General features: G+C 50.4%; 1 protein-coding gene across 6 annotated transcripts in view; it reads left to right on the top strand.

Moving 5' to 3' along the window:
• The window catches only part of insc (INSC spindle orientation adaptor protein), a 321,619-nt gene that overhangs the window by 85,449 nt on the left and 216,834 nt on the right, over window positions 1-19,336 (top strand). For 4 of the 6 annotated variants that reach the window (XM_079604170.1, XM_079604168.1, XM_079604166.1 and 1 more), the window contains exons 10-12: window positions 1,707-1,773; window positions 1,855-2,010; window positions 12,967-13,043. In XM_079604170.1, the coding sequence (XP_079460296.1) occupies window positions 1,707-1,773; window positions 1,855-2,010; window positions 12,967-13,043 (300 nt within the window). Of the gene's footprint in view, window positions 1-1,706; window positions 1,774-1,854; window positions 2,011-12,966; window positions 13,248-19,336 lie in introns of those variants that run through there. The other 2 variants (XM_079604171.1, XM_079604167.1) reach the window with 1 other exon arrangement.

Below are 19,336 nucleotides of genomic sequence, written 5' to 3'. Positions count from 1 at the left end.
CAGCTTCGGGAAGGGGAGATGTACAGGTAAAGATAAAGAGACTGAGAGAAGAAGAACGAGAGATGGAGATGAGAGAGGGGAGCAGGTAGAGCAATAGCCTTTTGCATACTGTGCCCAGTAATGAGAATAACTTTATTACAATGGATTCCTATTTAACAGAGATATACATATGTTTTTTGCCAATGACAGTGGAAAAATAATATGCCCCCGAACCCCCTAGCAAGATCACTTTTGGGACCTCTGTATTTATAAAACCCTGTGTACGGCTAGTGCACTGAATATAAAATTATATTTTTGAAAAATACAATGAATTATAAGGCTGTACGGAACAGTGCACTATTGCAGACTTATATACTGAGGGTTTAATTATATTATTTTAATATAGTCAGTCGGGAACTAAAGTGGGCCGGACTAAGGCATGAAACTCCAGGGCTGAAAATAGATTTTTTCTTAGTAGAGCAGCTAACTTAAGGTACATGCAGTGGGAGATAAACGATAACACAAGTACAGGCTACAAAACACAAACAACAGCAGGTTGTACCAGTTAATAGTATGCCTAGTATAAGAAATCCACAATAAAGTTCACAATCAAAGTTAACCGCTTGCTTAAAAAAAAAAAAAAACTTTTTACTTTTACTTAAAATACTTTACATTAAATATCAGAAAATTACTTTTCATACTTAAGTACAATATAAATCAGATACTTTAAGACTTTTACTTAAGTAATATTCTAAAAGGTAACTTTTACTTCTACCAAAGTCTTTTTCTAGTACCATACTTGTACTTTTACTCAAGTATTGCTTTCTAGTACTTTATACAACACTGCACGGCAGGAACATCTGATCAGATTATTTTACGATAATCGGAGCATCCTTAAGATTGTCGGAAGGGGTGAATCAGGGCTAAAATCGGCCTAATTATCCTGCCGTGTGAACCAGCCTTAATCGAAGCTGCTGAGGACACAAGCTGATGAAGCTCCACCCCCTGTGCCGGGAGCAGCAGCTCATTTGCTTTTAAAGGGAAAGACACAAAACCAGGCGTTTTTGCTCACCCTCAAAAAGTTACAATTTGAACATGCTATATAAAAATATCTCTGGGGTATTTTGATCTAAAACACACTCTGGGGACATCAAAGACTTATTTTACATCTTGTGAAAAGGGAATTATACCATACCACCCCTTTAAGACAAACCATGTGTAAATTCATGTCGACACCATTGCGGAGTATTTTCTCCTTAAAACTGCAGTGAACCAAAGACAGTCTCAAAAACCCAACCAAAAACACAGTTTGAAATCGCTGCTGTTTCTGACGTCACAGACTACCTTGTAACCAATCAGATCAACGTGTGATCGTCAACGAGGGTTAGGTTGACTGGGCTCATTTGCATATTCATAGAACCGCGTATACTAAATGAGATAAGGTTACATTCAAGATATTTTAAGGCATGAAGAAAAAAATTTCAAGGAAAAAACATTTAAATAGGTCATTTTGGTGATAAAAGATGAGTTCTAAGGGATACAAATATTGACTACAGGGGGACTTTAATAGTTTTACTTCAGTATATTTTCCTAATTGGCAAACTACTTAAATGTACGTTATACAACACTGGTAGTCAGGAGTATATTGTACACTCGCACACGTTTCCCAGTGTAGTAGCAGTACTGTAAACTTAGAATCCAGTAATGATATCATTCAATCCCTGCAGGTTGTGACCATCCTTGCGAATCTGTCGGTTCTGGAGCAATGCACTGCAGATGTTCTAGAGGAGAAGGGTATGTAAGCAACACACACACACATGCACAGATGCCGAGTGTTTTCCTGCAGCATGTGAGAGTCACTGGATTTGTGTTCAGGAGTGGAGCAGCTGCTGGTGCTGCTGAATGAGAAGCCGTCGTCCTCCAGTCCATCAGAGGGCGCCGCATGCGAGCGGGTTCAGCAGAAAGCAGCCGTCACCCTGGCTCGTCTCAGCAGAGACCCGCTGGTGGCTCAGAGCGCCGTTCAGCTGCGGGGTACGAGACAACACCTGTACCTGACCACTAGACAACACCTGTACCTGACCACTAGACAACACCTGTACCTGACCACTAGACAACACCTGTACCTGACCACTAGACAACACCTGTACCTGACCACCAGACAACACCTGTACCTGACCACCAGACAACACCTGTACCTGACCACTAGACAACACCTGTACATGACCACTAACCAACACCTGTACATGACCACACCCCTACCTGACCACACCTGTACCTGACCACACCTGTACCTGACCACTAGACAACACCTGTACCTGACCACTAGACAACACCTGTACCTGACCACTAGACAACACCTGTACCTGACCACCAGACAACACCTGTACATGACCACTAACCAACACCTGTACATGACCACTAGGCAACACCTGTACCTGACCACCAGACAACACCTGTACATGACCACTAACCAACACCTGTACATGACCACTAGGCAACACCTGTACCTGACCACCAGACAACTCTTGTACCTGACCACTAGACAAAACCTGTACCTGACCACTCCTGTACCTGACCACCAGACAACACCTGTACCTTACCAACCAGACACCACCTGTACCTGACCACCAGACAACACCTGTACCTGACCACCAGATACCACCTGTACCTTACCAACCAGACAACACCTCTACCTGACCACTAGACAACACCTGTACCTGACCACTAGACAACACCTGTACCTTACCAACCAGACACCACCTGTACCTGACCACCAGACAAAACCTGTACCTGACCACCAGATACCACCTGTACCTTACCAACCAGACAACACCTCTACCTGACCACTAGACAACACCTGTACCTGACCACTAGACAACACCTGTACCTGACCACCAGACAACACCTGTACATGACCACTAACCAACACCTGTACCTGACCACTAGGCAACACCTGTACCTGACCACCAGACAACACCTGTACCTGACCACCAGACAACTCTTGTACCTGACCACTAGACAAAACCTGTACCTGACCACTCCTGTACCTGACCACTAGACAACTCCTGTACCTGACCACTAGACAACACCTGTACCTGACCACCAGACACCACCTGTACCTGACCACCAGATACCACCTGTACCTTACCAACCAGACAACACCTCTACCTGACCACTAGACAACACCTGTACCTGACCATTAGACAACACCTGTACCTGACCACCAGACAAGACCTGTACATGACCACTAACCAACACCTGTACATGACCACTAGGCAACACCTGTACCTGACCACCAGACAACCCCTGTACATGACCACCAGACAACACCTGTACATGACCACTAACCAACACCTGTACATGACCACTAGGCAACACCTGTACCTGACCACCAGACAACTCTTGTACCTGACCACTAGACAACACCTGTACCTGACCACCAGACACCACCTGTACCTGACCACCAGATACCACCTGTACCTTACCAACCAGACAACACCTCTACCTGACCACTAGACAACACCTGTACCTGACCACTAGACAACACCTGTACCTGACCACCAGACAACACCTGTACCTGACCACTCCTGTACCTGACCACTAGACAAAATCTGTACCTGACCACTCCTGTACCTGACCACCAGATACCACCTGTACCTTACCAACCAGACAACACCTGTACCTGACCACTAGACAACACCTGTACCTGACCACTAGACAACACCTGTACCTGACCACCAGACAACACCTGTACATGACCACTAACCAACACCTGTACCTGACCACTAGGCAACACCTGTACCTGACCACTAGGCAACACCTGTACCTGACCACCAGACAACACCTGTACCTGACCACCAGACAACTCTTGTACCTGACCACTAGACAAAACCTGTACCTGACCACTCCTGTACCTGACCACTAGACAACACCTGTACCTGACCACCAGACACCACCTGTACCTGACCACCAGATACCACCTGTACCTTACCAACCAGACAACACCTCTACCTGACCACTAGACAACACCTGTACCTGACCACTAGACAACACCTGTACCTGACCACCAGACAACACCTGTACCTGACCACCAGACAACACCTGTACATGACCACTAACCAACACCTGTACCTGACCACTAGACAACACCTGTACCTGACCACTAGACAACACCTGTACCTGACCACCAGACAACACCTGTACATGACCACTAACCAACACCTCTACCTGACCACTAGACAACACCTGTACCTGACCACTAGACAACACCTGTACCTGACCACTAGACAACACCTGTACCTGACCACCAGACAACACCTGTACATGACCACTAACCAACACCTGTACCTGACCACTAGGCAACACCTGTACCTGACCACCAGACAACACCTGTACCTGACCACCAGACAACTCTTGTACCTGACCACTAGACAAAACCTGTACCTGACCACTCCTGTACCTGACCACTCCTGTACCGGACCACTAGACAACTCCTGTACCTGACCACCAGACAACTCCTGTACCTGACCACTAGACAACACCTGTACCTTACCAACCAGACAACCCCTGTACCTGACTACTAGACAACACCTGTACCTGACCACCAGACAAGCCCTGTACCTGACCACTAGACAACACCTGTACCTGACCACCAGACAACCCCTGTACCTGACCACCAGACAACCCCTGTACCTGACCACTCCTGTACCTGACCACCAGACAACCCCTGTACCTGACTACTAGACAACACCTGTACCTGACCACCAGACAACCCCTGTACCTGACTACTAGACAACACCTGTACCTGACCACCAAACAACAGACAACCAACCAGACAACACCTGTTCCTGACCACCAGACAACACCTGTACCTTACCAACCAGACAACACCTGTACCTGACCACCAGACAACCCCTGTACCTGACCACTAGACAACACCTGTACCTGACCACCAGACAACCCCTGTACCTGACCACCAGACAACCCCTGTACCTGACCACTCCTGTACCTGACCACCAGACAACCCCTGTACCTGACTACTAGACAACACCTGTACCTGACCACCAGACAACCCCTGTACCTGACTACTAGACAACACCTGTACCTGACCACCAAACAACAGACAACCAACCAGACAACACCTGTTCCTGACCACCAGACAACACCTGTACCTGACCACCAGACAACAACTGCACCTTACCACCAGACAACACCTGTACCTGACCACCAGACAACACCTGTACCTGACCACCAGACAACACCTGTACCTGACCGCAAGACAACACCTGTACCTGACCACATCTGTACCTGACCAATAGACAACTCCTGTACCTGACCACCAGACAACTCCTGTACCTGACCACCAGACAACACCTGTACCTGACCAACCAGACAACACCTGTACCTGACCACAAGACAATACCTGTACCTGACCACACCTGTACCTGACCAATAGAAAACTCCTGTACCTGACCACCAGACAACACCTGTACCTGACCGCAAGACAACACCTGTACCTGACCACACCTGTACCTGACCAATAGACAACTCCTGTACCTGACCACCAGACAACTCCTGTACCTGACCACAAGACAACACCTGTACCTTACCAACCAGACAGACAACACCGGTACCTGACTACTAGACAACTCTTGTACCTTACCAAACAGACAACACCTGTACATGACCACTAACCAACACCTGTACCTGACCACTAGACAACACCTGTACCTGACCACCAGACAACAACTGCACCTTACCACCAGACAAAACCTGTACCTGACCACCAGACAACACCTGTACCTGACCACCAGACAACACCTGTACCTGACCACCAGACAACACCTGTACCTGACCGCAAGACAACACCTGTACCTGACCACACCTGTACCTGACCAATAGACAACTCCTGTACCTGACCACCAGACAACTCCTGTACCTGACCACCAGACAACACCTGTACCTGACCAACCAGACAACACCTGTACCTGACCACAAGACAATACCTGTACCTGACCACACCTGTACCTGACCAATTGAAAACTCCTGTACCTGACCACCAGACAGCACCTGTACCTGACCGCAAGACAACACCTGTACCTGACCACACCTGTACCTGACCAATAGACAACTCCTGTACCTGACCACCAGACAACTCCTGTACCTGACCACCAGACAACACCTGTACCTGACCAACCAGACAACACCTGTACCTGACCACAAGACAACACCTGTACCTTACCAACCAGACAGACAACACCGGTACCTGACTACTAGACAACTCCTGTACCTTACCAACCAGACAACACCTGTACCTGACCACCAGACAACACCTGTACCATACCAACCAGACAACTCCTGTACCTGACCACCAGACAACTCCTGTACCTGACCACCAGACAACACCTGTACCTGACCACCAGACAACACCTGTACCTTACCACTAGACAACACCTGTACCTGACCACCAGACAACACCTGTACCTGACCACCAGACAACACCTGTACCTGACCACCTGTACCTGACCACCAGACACCACCTCTACCTGACCACCAGACACCACCTGTACCTGACCACCAGACACCACCTGTATCTGACCACCAGACACCACCTGTACCTGACCACCAGATAACACCTGTACCTTACCAACCAGACACCACCTGTACCTTACCAACCAGACACCACCTGTACCTGACCACCAGACAACACCTGTACCTGACCACCAGATACCACCTGTACCTTACCAACCAGACAACACCTGTACCTGACCACCAGACAACACCTGTACCTGACCACCAGACAACACCTGTACCTGACCACCAGACACCACCTGTACCTGACCACCAGACACCACCTGTACCTGACCACCAGACACCACCTGTACCTGACCACCAGATAACACCTGTACCTTACTAACCAGACACCACCTGTACCTTACCAACCAGACACCACCTGTACCTGACCACCAGATACCACCTGTACCTTACCAACCAGACACCACCTGTACCTTACCAACCAGAAACCACCTGTACCTGACCACCAGACAACACCTGTACCTGACCACCAGATACCACCATTACCTTACCAACCAGACACCACATGTACCTGACCACCAGACAACACCTGTTCCTGACCACCAGACAACACCTTTTCCTGACCACAAGACAACACCTGTACCTGACCACCAGACACCATCTGTACCTCACCACCAGACAACACCTGTACCTCACCACCAGACAACTTCTGTACCTGACCACCAGACAACACCTGTTCCTGACATCAGACAACACCTGTACCTGACCACCAGACAACACCTGTACCTGACCACCAGACAACACCTGTACCTGACCACCAGACAACACCTGTACCTCACCACCAGACAACTCCTGTACCTGACCACAAGACAACACCTGTACCTGACCACCAGATAACACCTGTTCCTGACCACCAGACAACTCCTGTACCTGACCACAAGACAACACCTGTTCCTCACCACCAGACAACACCTGTACCTCACCACCAGACACCACCTGTACCTCACCACCAGACAACACCTGTACCTCACCACCAGACAACTTCTGTACCTGACCACAAGACAACACCTGTTCCTGACCACCAGACAACACTTGTACCTGACCACCAGACAAAACCTGTCCCTGACCACCAGACAACACCTGTACCTCACCACGAGACAACTCCTGTACCTGACCACAAGACAACACCTGTACCTGACCACCAGACAACACCTGTACCTGACCACCAGACAACACCTGTACCTGACCACCAGATAACACCTGTACCTTACCAACCAGACACCACCTGTACCTTACCAACCAGACACCACCTGTACCTGACCACCAGACAACACCTGTACCTGACCACCAGATACCACCTGTACGTTACCAACCAGACAACACCTGTACCTGACCACCAGACACCACCTGTACCTGACCACCAGACAACTCCTGTACCTGACCACTAGACACCACCTGTACCTGACCACCAGACAACACCTGTTCCTGACCACCAGACAACACCTGTACCTGACCACAAGACAACACCTGTTCCTGACCACCAGACAACACCTGTACCTGACCACCAGACACCACCTGTACCTCACCACCAGACAACACCTGTACCTCACCACCAGACAACTTCTGTACCTGACCACACGACAACACCTGTTCCTGACCACCAGACAACACCTGTACCTGACCACCAGACAGCACCTGTACCTGACCACCAGACAACTCCTGTACCTGACCACAAGACAACACCTGTACCTCACCACCAGACAACACCTGTACCTGACCACCAGACAACACCTGTACCTCACCACCAGACAACTCCTGTACCTGACCACCAGACAACACCTGTACCTGACCAACCAGACAACACCTGTACCTGACCACAAGACAATACCTGTACCTGACCACACCTGTACCTGACCAATTGAAAACTCCTGTACCTGACCACCAGACAGCACCTGTACCTGACCACACCTGTACCTGACCAATAGACAACTCCTGTACCTGACCAACCAGACAACACCTGTACCTGACCACAAGACAACACCTGTACCTTACCAACCAGACAGACAACACCGGTACCTGACTACTAGACAACTCCTGTACCTTACCAACCAGACAACACCTGTACCTGACCACCAGACAACACCTGTACCATACCAACCAGACAACTCCTGTACCTGACCACCAGACAACTCCTGTACCTGACCACCAGACAACACCTGTACCTGACCACCAGACAACACCTGTACCTTACCACTAGACAACACCTGTACCTGACCACCAGACAACACCTGTACCTGACCACCAGACAACACCTGTACCTGACCAGCAGACACCACCTGTACCTGACCACCAGACACCACCTCTACCTGACCACCAGACACCACCTGTACCTGACCACCAGACACCACCTGTATCTGACCACCAGACACCACCTGTACCTGACCACCAGATAACACCTGTACCTTACCAACCAGACACCACCTGTACCTTACCAACCAGACACCACCTGTACCTGACCACCAGACAACACCTGTACCTGACCACCAGATACCACCTGTACCTTACCAACCAGACAACACCTGTACCTGACCACCAGACAACACCTGTACCTGACCACCAGACAACACCTGTACCTGACCACCAGACACCACCTGTACCTGACCACCAGACACCACCTGTACCTGACCACCAGACACCACCTGTACCTGACCACCAGATAACACCTGTACCTTACCAACCAGACACCACCTGTACCTTACCAACCAGACACCACCTGTACCTGACCACCAGATACCACCTGTACCTTACCAACCAGACACCACCTGTACCTTACCAACCAGAAACCACCTGTACCTGACCACCAGACAACACCTGTACCTGACCACCAGATACCACCATTACCTTACCAACCAGACACCACATGTACCTGACCACCAGACAACACCTGTTCCTGACCACCAGACAACACCTGTTCCTGACCACAAGACAACACCTGTTCATGACCACCAGACAACACCTGTTCATGACCACCAGACAACACCTGTTCCTGACCACCAGACAACACCTGTACCTGACCACCAGACACCATCTGTACCTCACCACCAGACAACACCTGTACCTCACCACCAGACAACTTCTGTACCTGACCACCAGACAACACCTGTTCCTGACCACCAGACAACACCTGTACCTGACCACCAGACAACACCTGTACCTGACCACCAGACAACACCTGTACCTGACCACCAGACAACACCTGTACCTCACCACCAGACAACTCCTGTACCTGACCACAAGACAACACCTGTACCTGACCACCAGATAACACCTGTTCCTGACCACCAGACAACTCCTGTACCTGACCACAAGACAACACCTGTTCCTCACCACCAGACAACACCTGTACCTCACCACCAGACACCACCTGTACCTCACCACCAGACAACACCTGTACCTCACCACCAGACAACTTCTGTACCTGACCACAAGACAACACCTGTTCCTGACCACCAGACAACACTCGTACCTGACCACCAGACAAAACCTGTCCCTGACCACCAGACAACACCTGTACCTCACCACGAGACAACTCCTGTACCTGACCACCAGACAACACCTGTACCTGACCACCAGACAACACCTGTACCTGACCACCAGACAACACCTGTACCTGACCACCAGACAACACCTGTACCTGACCACCAGATAACACCTGTACCTTACCAACCAGACACCACCTGTACCTTACCAACCAGACACCACCTGTACCTGACCACCAGACAACACCTGTACCTGACCACCAGATACCACCTGTACGTTACCAACCAGACAACACCTGTACCTGACCACCAGACACCACCTGTACCTGACCACCAGACAACTCCTGTATCTGACCACTAGACACCACCTGTACCTGACCACCAGACAACACCTGTTCCTGACCACCAGACAACACCTGTACCTGACCACAAGACAACACCTGTTCCTGACCACCAGACAACACCTGTACCTGACCACCAGACACCACCTGTACCTCACCACCAGACAACACCTGTACCTCACCACCAGACAACTTCTGTACCTGACCACACGACAACACCTGTTCCTGACCACCAGACAACACCTGTACCTGACCACCAGACAGCACCTGTACCTGACCACCAGACAACTCCTGTACCTGACCACAAGACAACACCTGTACCTCACCACCAGACAACACCTGTACCTGACCACCAGACAACACCTGTACCTCACCACCAGACAACTCCTGTACCTGACCACCAGACAACACCTGTTCCTGACCACCAGAAAACACCTGTACCTGACCACCAGACAACACCTGTTCCTGACCACCAAACACCACCTGTACCTTACCAACCACACAACACCTGTACCTGACCACCAGACAACACCTGTACCTGACCACAAGACAACACCTGTTCCTGACCACCAGACAACACCTGTACCTGACCACCAGACAACACCTGTACCTGACCACCAGACAACACCTGTTCCTGACCACCAGACAACACCTGTTCCTGACCACCAGACACCACCTGTACCTTGCCAACCACACAACACCTGTACCTGACCACCAGACAACACCTGTACCTGACCACAAGACAACACCTGTTCCTGACCACCACATAACACCTGTTCCTGACCACCAGACAACACCTGTACCTGACCACCAGACAACACCTGTTCCTGACCACCAGACAACACCTGTACCTGACCACCAGACAACACCTGTTCCTGACCACCAGACAACACCTGTACCTGACCACCAGACAACACCTGTTCCTGACCACCAGACAACACCTGTTCCTGACCACCAGACAACACCTGTACCTGACCACCAGACAACACCTGTTCCTGACCACCAGACAACACCTGTACCTGACCACGAGACAACACCTGTACCTGACCACCAGACAACACCTGTTCCTGACCACCAGACACCACCTGTACCTTACCACAAGACAACACCTGTTCCTGACCACCAGACAACACCTGTACCTGACCACCAGACAACACGTGTACCTGACCACCAGACACCACCTGTACCTTACCAACCAGACAACACCTGTACCTGACCACCAGACAACACGTGTACCTGACCACCAGACACCACCTGTACCTTACCAACCAGACAACACCTGTACTTGACCACCAGACAACTCCTGTACCTGACCACAAGACAACACCTGCTCCTGACCACCAGACAACACCTGTACCTGACCACCAGACAACACCTGTACCTCACCACCAGACAACACCTGTACTTGACCACAAGACAACACCTGTTCCTGACCACCAGACAACACCTGTACCTGACCACCAGACACCACCTGTACCTTACCAACCAGACAACACCTGTACCTGACCACAAGACAACACCTGTTCCTGACCACCAGACAACACCTGTACCTGACCACCAGACACCACCTGTACCTTACCAACCAGACAACACCTGTACCTGACCACCAGACAACACCTGTACCTGACCACAAGACAACACCTGTTCCTGACCACCACATAACACCTGTACCTTACCAACCAGACAAAACCTGTACCTGACCACCAGACAACACCTGTACCTGACCACAAGACAACACCTGTTCCTGACCACCACATAACACCTGTTCCTGACCACCACATAACACCTGTTCCTGACCACCAGACATTACCTGAAACACTTCTGAAATAAAAGTCAGAAAGATGTGATGATTTTTTTGTTTGTAAATATGACTCATCTTATACATCATGTACAGTCTATATAAGTGTATTTAACTTTTCCCCATGGTTTAGTGTTTAAAAAAAAAATCGCAATACATATCGTATCGGCACCCAAGTATCGTGGTTGTATCGAATCAGGAGATAGGTGTATCGTCCCAGCCCTACTGACCACTGTCACTCAATCAATCTCAGTCTGAGACCGAGGACCGAGATTAGACACGCATCAGATACTGCACACGCTTACCTTAGGGGAAAACTCAGAAAGTTCTCACACAACCACATGTGTAGATCCGATTCTGTGCATGCGATTTATAGCAGCGGTGTGATATGTAAGTGTATTGGTAACACTTTACAATAAGGTTCATTAGTTAACAATATAAGTTAGCATGAACTAATAATGAAATCCACTTATACAGCATTTATTAATCTTTGTTAATGTTAATTTAAACATATACTAATACTTTATTAAAATCTTGTTAACATTAGTTAATGCACTGTGAACTAACATGAACAATGACCAGCTGGATTTTTATTACCTAATATTAAAGATGAATAAATACAGTAACAAATGTACTGCTCATGGTTAGTTCATGTTAGTTAATACATTAACTAATGTTAACTAATGAACCTTATTGTAAAGTGTTAGCGGTGTGTTTTAAAGCGGGGTTGGACTACACAGATTGTCAGCACTGAAACCCTTGTATTTTCCCTCAGCTGTTCCTCGTCTCATTGAGTTGTGTCGCTCGCCAGCGGAAAGGAACAACAGTGATTCAGTACTGGTGGCCTGTCTGGTAATTAAAGCTGTTGTTGTTTTTAATGCATGTGTAAAATTGTGCTATATGAGCTAATATTCATACTGAGCAGAATGTGTTCTCTTTTGCTATTTAAATATATACAAGTATACTTCAGTATTCTTGCATTGACTTCAGGCCATAGAGTTCAGCAGACGATCAAGTACAACTAAACACAGCTATTCTTAAAGGGATAGTTCACCCAAAAATGAAAATTAGCCCATGATTTATTCACCCTAAAGTCATCCTAGCCCTATATGACATTCTTCTTTCAGACAAATACAATCAGAGTTATATAAAAAAATGTCCTGGCTCTCCAAACTTTATAATGGCAGTGAATGGCCTTATATTTTTTGAAGTCCATCAATGTCCATCCATCCATAATAAAAGAGATCGTTTACAGCGGGGCGTATACAGCAGTGAGGAGATCGTTTACAGCGGGGCGTATACAGCAGTGCGGAGATCGTTTACAGCGGGGTGTATACAGCAGTGAGGACATCGTTTACAGCGGGGCGTATACAGCAGTGAGGAGATCGTTTACAGCGGGGCGTATACAGCAGTGAGGAGATCGTTTACAGCGGGGCGTATACAGCAGTGCAGAGATCGTTTACAGCGGGGCGTATACAGCAGTGAGGAGATCGTTTACAGCGGGGCGTATACAGCAGTGCAGAGATCGTTTACAGCGGGGCGTATACAGCAGTGAGGAGATCGTTTACAGCGGGGCGTATACAGCAGTGAGGAGATCGTTTACAGCGGGGCGTATACAGCAGTGAGGAGATCGTTTACAGCGGGGCGTATACAGCAGTGAGGAGATCGTTTACAGCGGGGCGTATACAGCAGTGAGGAGATCGTTTACAGCGGGGCGTATACAGCAGTGAAGAGATCGTTTACAGCGGGGCGTATACAGCAGTGAGGAGATCGTTTACAGCGGGGCGTATACAGCAGTGCGGAGATCGTTTACAGCGGGGCGTATACAGCAGTGCAGAGATCGTTTACAGCGGGGCGTATACAGCAGTGAGGAGATCGATTACAGCGGGGTGTATACAGCAGTGAGGAGATCGTTTACAGCAGGGCGTATACAGCAGTGCGGAGATCGTTTACAGCGGGGCGTATACAGCAGTGAGGAGATCGTTTACAGCGGGGCGTATACAGCAGTGAGGAGATCGTTTACAGCGGGGCGTATACAGCAGTGCGGAGATCGTTTACAGCGGGGCGTATACAGCAGTGCAGAGATCGTTTACAGCGGGGCGTATACAGCAGTGAGGAGATCGATTACAGCGGGGTGTATACAGCAGTGAGGAGATCGTTTACAGCAGGGCGTATACAGCAGTGCGGAGATCGTTTACAGCGGGGCGTATACAGCAGTGCAGAGATCGTTTACAGCGGGGCGTATACAGCAGTGAGGAGATCGTTTACAGCGGGGCGTATACAGCAGTGAGGAGATCGTTTACAGCGGGGCGTATACAGCAGTGCAGAGATCGTTTACAGCGGGGCGTATACAGCAGTGAGGAGATCGATTACAGCGGGGCGTATACAGCAGTGAGGAGATCGTTTACAGCGGGGCGTATACAGCAGTGAGGAGATCGATTACAGCGGGGCGTATACAGCAGTGAGGAGATCGTTTACAGCGGGGCGTATACAGCAGTGAGGAGATCGTTTACAGCAGGGCGTATACAGCAGTGCGGAGATCGTTTACAGCGGGGCGTATACAGCAGTGCGGAGATCGTTTACAGCGGGGCGTATACAGCAGTGAGGAGATCGTTTACAGCGGGGCGTATACAGCAGTGAGGAGATCGTATACAGCGGGGCGTATACAGCAGTGCAGAGATCGTTTACAGCGGGGCGTATACAGCAGTGAGGAGATCGTTTACAGCGGGGCGTATACAGCAGTGAGGAGATCGTTTACAGCGGGGCGTATACAGCAGTGCGGAGATCGTTTACAGCGGGGCGTATACAGCAGTGCGGAGATCGTTTACAGCGGGGCGTATACAGCAGTGCGGAGATCGTTTACAGCGGGGCGTATACAGCAGTGAGGAGATCGTTTACAGCGGGGCGTATACAGCAGTGAGGAGATCGTTTACAGCGGGGCGTATACAGCAGTGAGGAGATCGTTTACAGCGGGGCGTATACAGCAGTGAGGAGATCGTTTACAGCGGGGCGTATACAGCAGTGCGGAGATCGTTTACAGCGGGACGTATACAGCAGTGCGGAGATCGTTTACAGCGGTGTGTATACAGCAGTGAGGAGATCGTTTACAGCGGGGCGTATACAGCAGTGAGGAGATCGTTTACAGCGGGGCGTATACAGCAGTGCGGAGATCGTTTACAGCGGGGCGTATACAGCAGTGCAGAGATCGTTTACAGCGGGGCGTATACAGCAGTGAGGAGATCGTTTACAGCGGGGCGTATACAGCAGTGCAGAGATCGTTTACAGCGGGGCGTATACAGCAGTGAGGAGATCATTTTCAGCGGGGCGTATACAGCAGTGAGGAGATCGTTTACAGCGGGGCGTATACAGCAGTGAGGAGATCGTTTTCAGCGGGGCGTATACAGCAGTGCAGAGATCGTTTACAGCGGGGCGTATACAGCAGTGCGGAGATCGTTTACAGCGGGGCGTATACAGCAGTGCAGAGATCGTTTACAGCGGGGCGTATACAGCAGTGAGGAGATCGTTTACAGCGGGGCGTATACAGCAGTGCAGAGATCGTTTACAGCGGGGCGTATACAGCAGTGAGGAGATCGTTTACAGCGGGACGTATACAGCAGTGCAGAGATCGTTTACAGCGGGGCGTATACAGCAGTGAGGAGATCGTTTACAGCGGGGCGTATACAGCAGTGAGGAGATCGTTTACAGCGGGGCGTATACAGCAGTGCGGAGATCGTTTACAGCGGGGCGTATACAGCAGTGAGGAGATCGTTTACAGCGGGGCGTATACAGCAGTGAGGAGATCGTTTACAGCGGGGCGTATACAGCAGTGAGGAGATCGTTTACAGCGGGGCGTATACAGCAGTGAGGAGATCGATTACAGCGGGGCGTATACAGCAGTGAGGAGATCGATTACAGCGGGGCGTATACAGCAGTCAGGAGATCGTTTACAGCGGGGCGTATACAGCAGTGCGGAGATCGTTTACAGCGGGGCGTATACAGCAGTGCGGAGATCGTTTACAGCGGGGCGTATACAGCAGTGCGGAGATCGTTTACAGCGGGGCGTATACAGCAGTGCAGAGATCGTTTACAGCGGGGCGTATACAGCAGTGCGGAGATCGTTTACAGCGGGGCGTATACAGCAGTGAGGAGATCGTTTACAGCGGGGCGTATACAGCAGTGAGGAGATCGTTTACAGCGGGGCGTATACAGCAGTGAGGAGATAGTTTACAGCGGGGCGTATACAGCAGTGAGGAGATCGTTTACAGCGGGGCGTATACAGCAGTGAGGAGATCGTTTACAGCGGGGCGTATACAGCAGTGAGGAGATCGTTTACAGCGGGGCGTATACAGCAGTGAGGAGATCGTTTACAGCGGGACGTATACAGCAGTGAGGAGATCGTTTACAGCGGGGCGTATACAGCAGTGAGGAGATCGTTTACAGCGGGGCGTATACAGCAGTGCGGAGATCGTTTACAGCGGGGCGTATACAGCAGTGAGGAGATAGTTTACAGCGGGGCGTATACAACAGTGCGGAGATCGTTTACAGCGGGGCGTATACAGCAGTGAGGAGATAGTTTACAGCGGGGCGTATACAGCAGTGAGGAGATCGTTTACAGCGGGGCGTATACAGCAGTGCGGAGATCGTTTACAGCGGGGCGTATACAGCAGTGAGGAGATCGTTTACAGCGGGGCGTATACAGCAGTGAGGAGATCGTTTACAGCGGGGCGTATACAGCAGTGAGGAGATCGTTTACAGCGGGGCGTATACAGCAGTGAGGAGATCGATTACAGCGGGGCGTATACAGCAGTCACGAGATCGTTTACAGCGGGGCGTATACAGCAGTGAGGAGATCGTTTACAGCGGGGCGTATACAGCAGTGAGGAGATCGTTTACAGCGGGGCGTATACAGCAGTGAGGAGATCGTTTACAGCGGGGCGTATACAGCAGTGCGGAGATCGTTTACAGCGGGGCGTATACAGCAGTGCGGAGATCGTTTACAGCGGGACGTATACAGCAGTCAGGAGATCGTTTACAGCGGGGCGTATACAGCAGTGCAGAGATCGTTTACAGCGGGGCGTATACAGCAGTGAGGAGATCGTTTACAGCAGGGCGTATACAGCAGTGAGGAGATCGTTTACAGCGGGGCGTATACAGCAGTGCAGAGATCGTTTACAGCGGGGCGTATACAGCAGTGAGGAGATCGTTTACAGCGGGGCGTATACAGCAGTGAGGAGATCGTTTACAGCGGGGTGTATACAGCAGTGCAGAGATCGTTTACAGCGGGGCGTATACAGCAGTGAGGAGATCGTTTACAGCGGGGCGTATACAGCAGTGAGGAGATCGTTTACAGCGGGGCGTATACAGCAGTGAGGAGATCGTTTACAGCGGGGCGTATACAGCAGTCAGGAGATCGTTTACAGCGGGGCGTATACAGCAGTCAGGAGATCGTTTACAGCGGGGCGTATACAGCAGTGCGGAGATCGTTTACAGCGGGGCGTATACAGCAGTGAGGAGATCGTTTACAGCGGGGCGTATACAGCAGTGCGGAGATCGTTTACAGCGGGGCGTATACAGTAGTGAGGAGATCGTTTACAGCGGGGCGTATACAGCAGTGCGGAGATAGTTTACAGCGGGGCGTATACAGCAGTGAGGAGATCGTTTACAGCGGGGCGTATACAGCAGTGAGGAGATCGTTTACAGCGGGGCGTATACAGCAGTGAAGAGATCGTTTACAGCGGGGCGTATACAGCAGTGAGGAGATCGTTTACAGCGGGGCGTATACAGCAGTGCGGAGATCGTTTACAGCGGGGTGTATACAGCAGTGCAGAGATCGTTTACAGCGGGGCGTATACAGCAGTGAGGAGATCGTTTACAGCGGGGCGTATACAGCAGTGCAGAGATCGTTTACAGCGGGGCGTATACAGCAGTGCAGAGATCGTTTACAGCGGGGCGTATACAGCAGTGAGGAGATCGTTTACAGCGGGGCGTATACAGCAGTGAGGAGATCGTTTACAGCGGGGCGTATACAGCAGTGAGGAGATCGTTTACAGCGGGGCGTATACAGCAGTGCAGAGATCGTTTACAGCGGGGCGTATACAGCAGTGAGGAGATCGTTTACAGCGGGGCGTATACAGCAGTGAGGAGATCGTTTACAGCGGGGCGTATACAGCAGTGCGGAGATCGTTTACAGCAGGGCGTATACAGCAGTCAGGAGATCGTTTACAGCGGGGTGTATACAGCAGTGCGGAGATCGTTTACAGCGGGGCGTATACAGCAGTGCGGAGATCGTTTACAGCGGGGCGTATACAGCAGTGAGGAGATCGTTTACAGCGGGGCGTATACAGCAGTGAGGAGATCGTTTACAGCGGGGCGTATACAGCAGTGAGGAGATCGTTTACAGCGGGGCGTATACAGCAGTGCAGAGATCGTTTACAGCGGGGCGTATACAGCAGTCAGGAGATCGTTTACAGCGGGGCGTATACAGCAGTGCGGAGATCGTTTACAGCGGGGCGTATACAGCAGTGAGGAGATCGATTACAGCGGGGCGTATACAGCAGTGAGGAGATCGTTTACAGCGGGGCGTATACAACAGTGAGGAGATCGATTACAGCGGGGCGTATACAGCAGTCAGGAGATCGTTTACAGCGGGGCGTATACAGCAGTGAGGAGATCGTTTACAGCGGGGCGTATACAACAGTGAGGAGATCGATTACAGCGGGGCGTATACAGCAGTCAGGAGATCGTTTACAGCGGGGTGTATACAGCAGTGCAGAGATCGTTTACAGCGGGGCGTATACAGCAGTGCGGAGATCGTTTACAGCGGGGCGTATACAGCAGTGAGGAGATCGTTTACAGCGGGGCGTATACAGTAAAATGTAAAGTATAATGTAAAATGATGTTTGATACCACAGCCTATAGTGCTGAACATTAGCATGTCCTGAATAAAGCAAAACTCTATTGTGTCTGTGCTGGATGTTACTCTCCCTGTGGACCTGAAGCTGTGAGGAGACGGAGAGTTTGGGACAGGCCGAATGACGGTGTAAAGCCACTCTCTGACAGTAGGTGGCGCTAGTGGAGCAGCAGAAATAGAGCCGTTACCCTGGTGACCGCTGTAAACAAAGCAGTGCTGCGCTCAAACTACTTTA

The sequence above is a fragment of the Phoxinus phoxinus genome (assembly GCF_949152265.1).
Source record: "Phoxinus phoxinus genome assembly, chromosome: 25".
Taxonomy (NCBI): Eukaryota; Metazoa; Chordata; class Actinopteri; order Cypriniformes; family Leuciscidae; genus Phoxinus; species Phoxinus phoxinus.
This window is presented reverse-complemented; position numbering and strand designations above follow the sequence as displayed.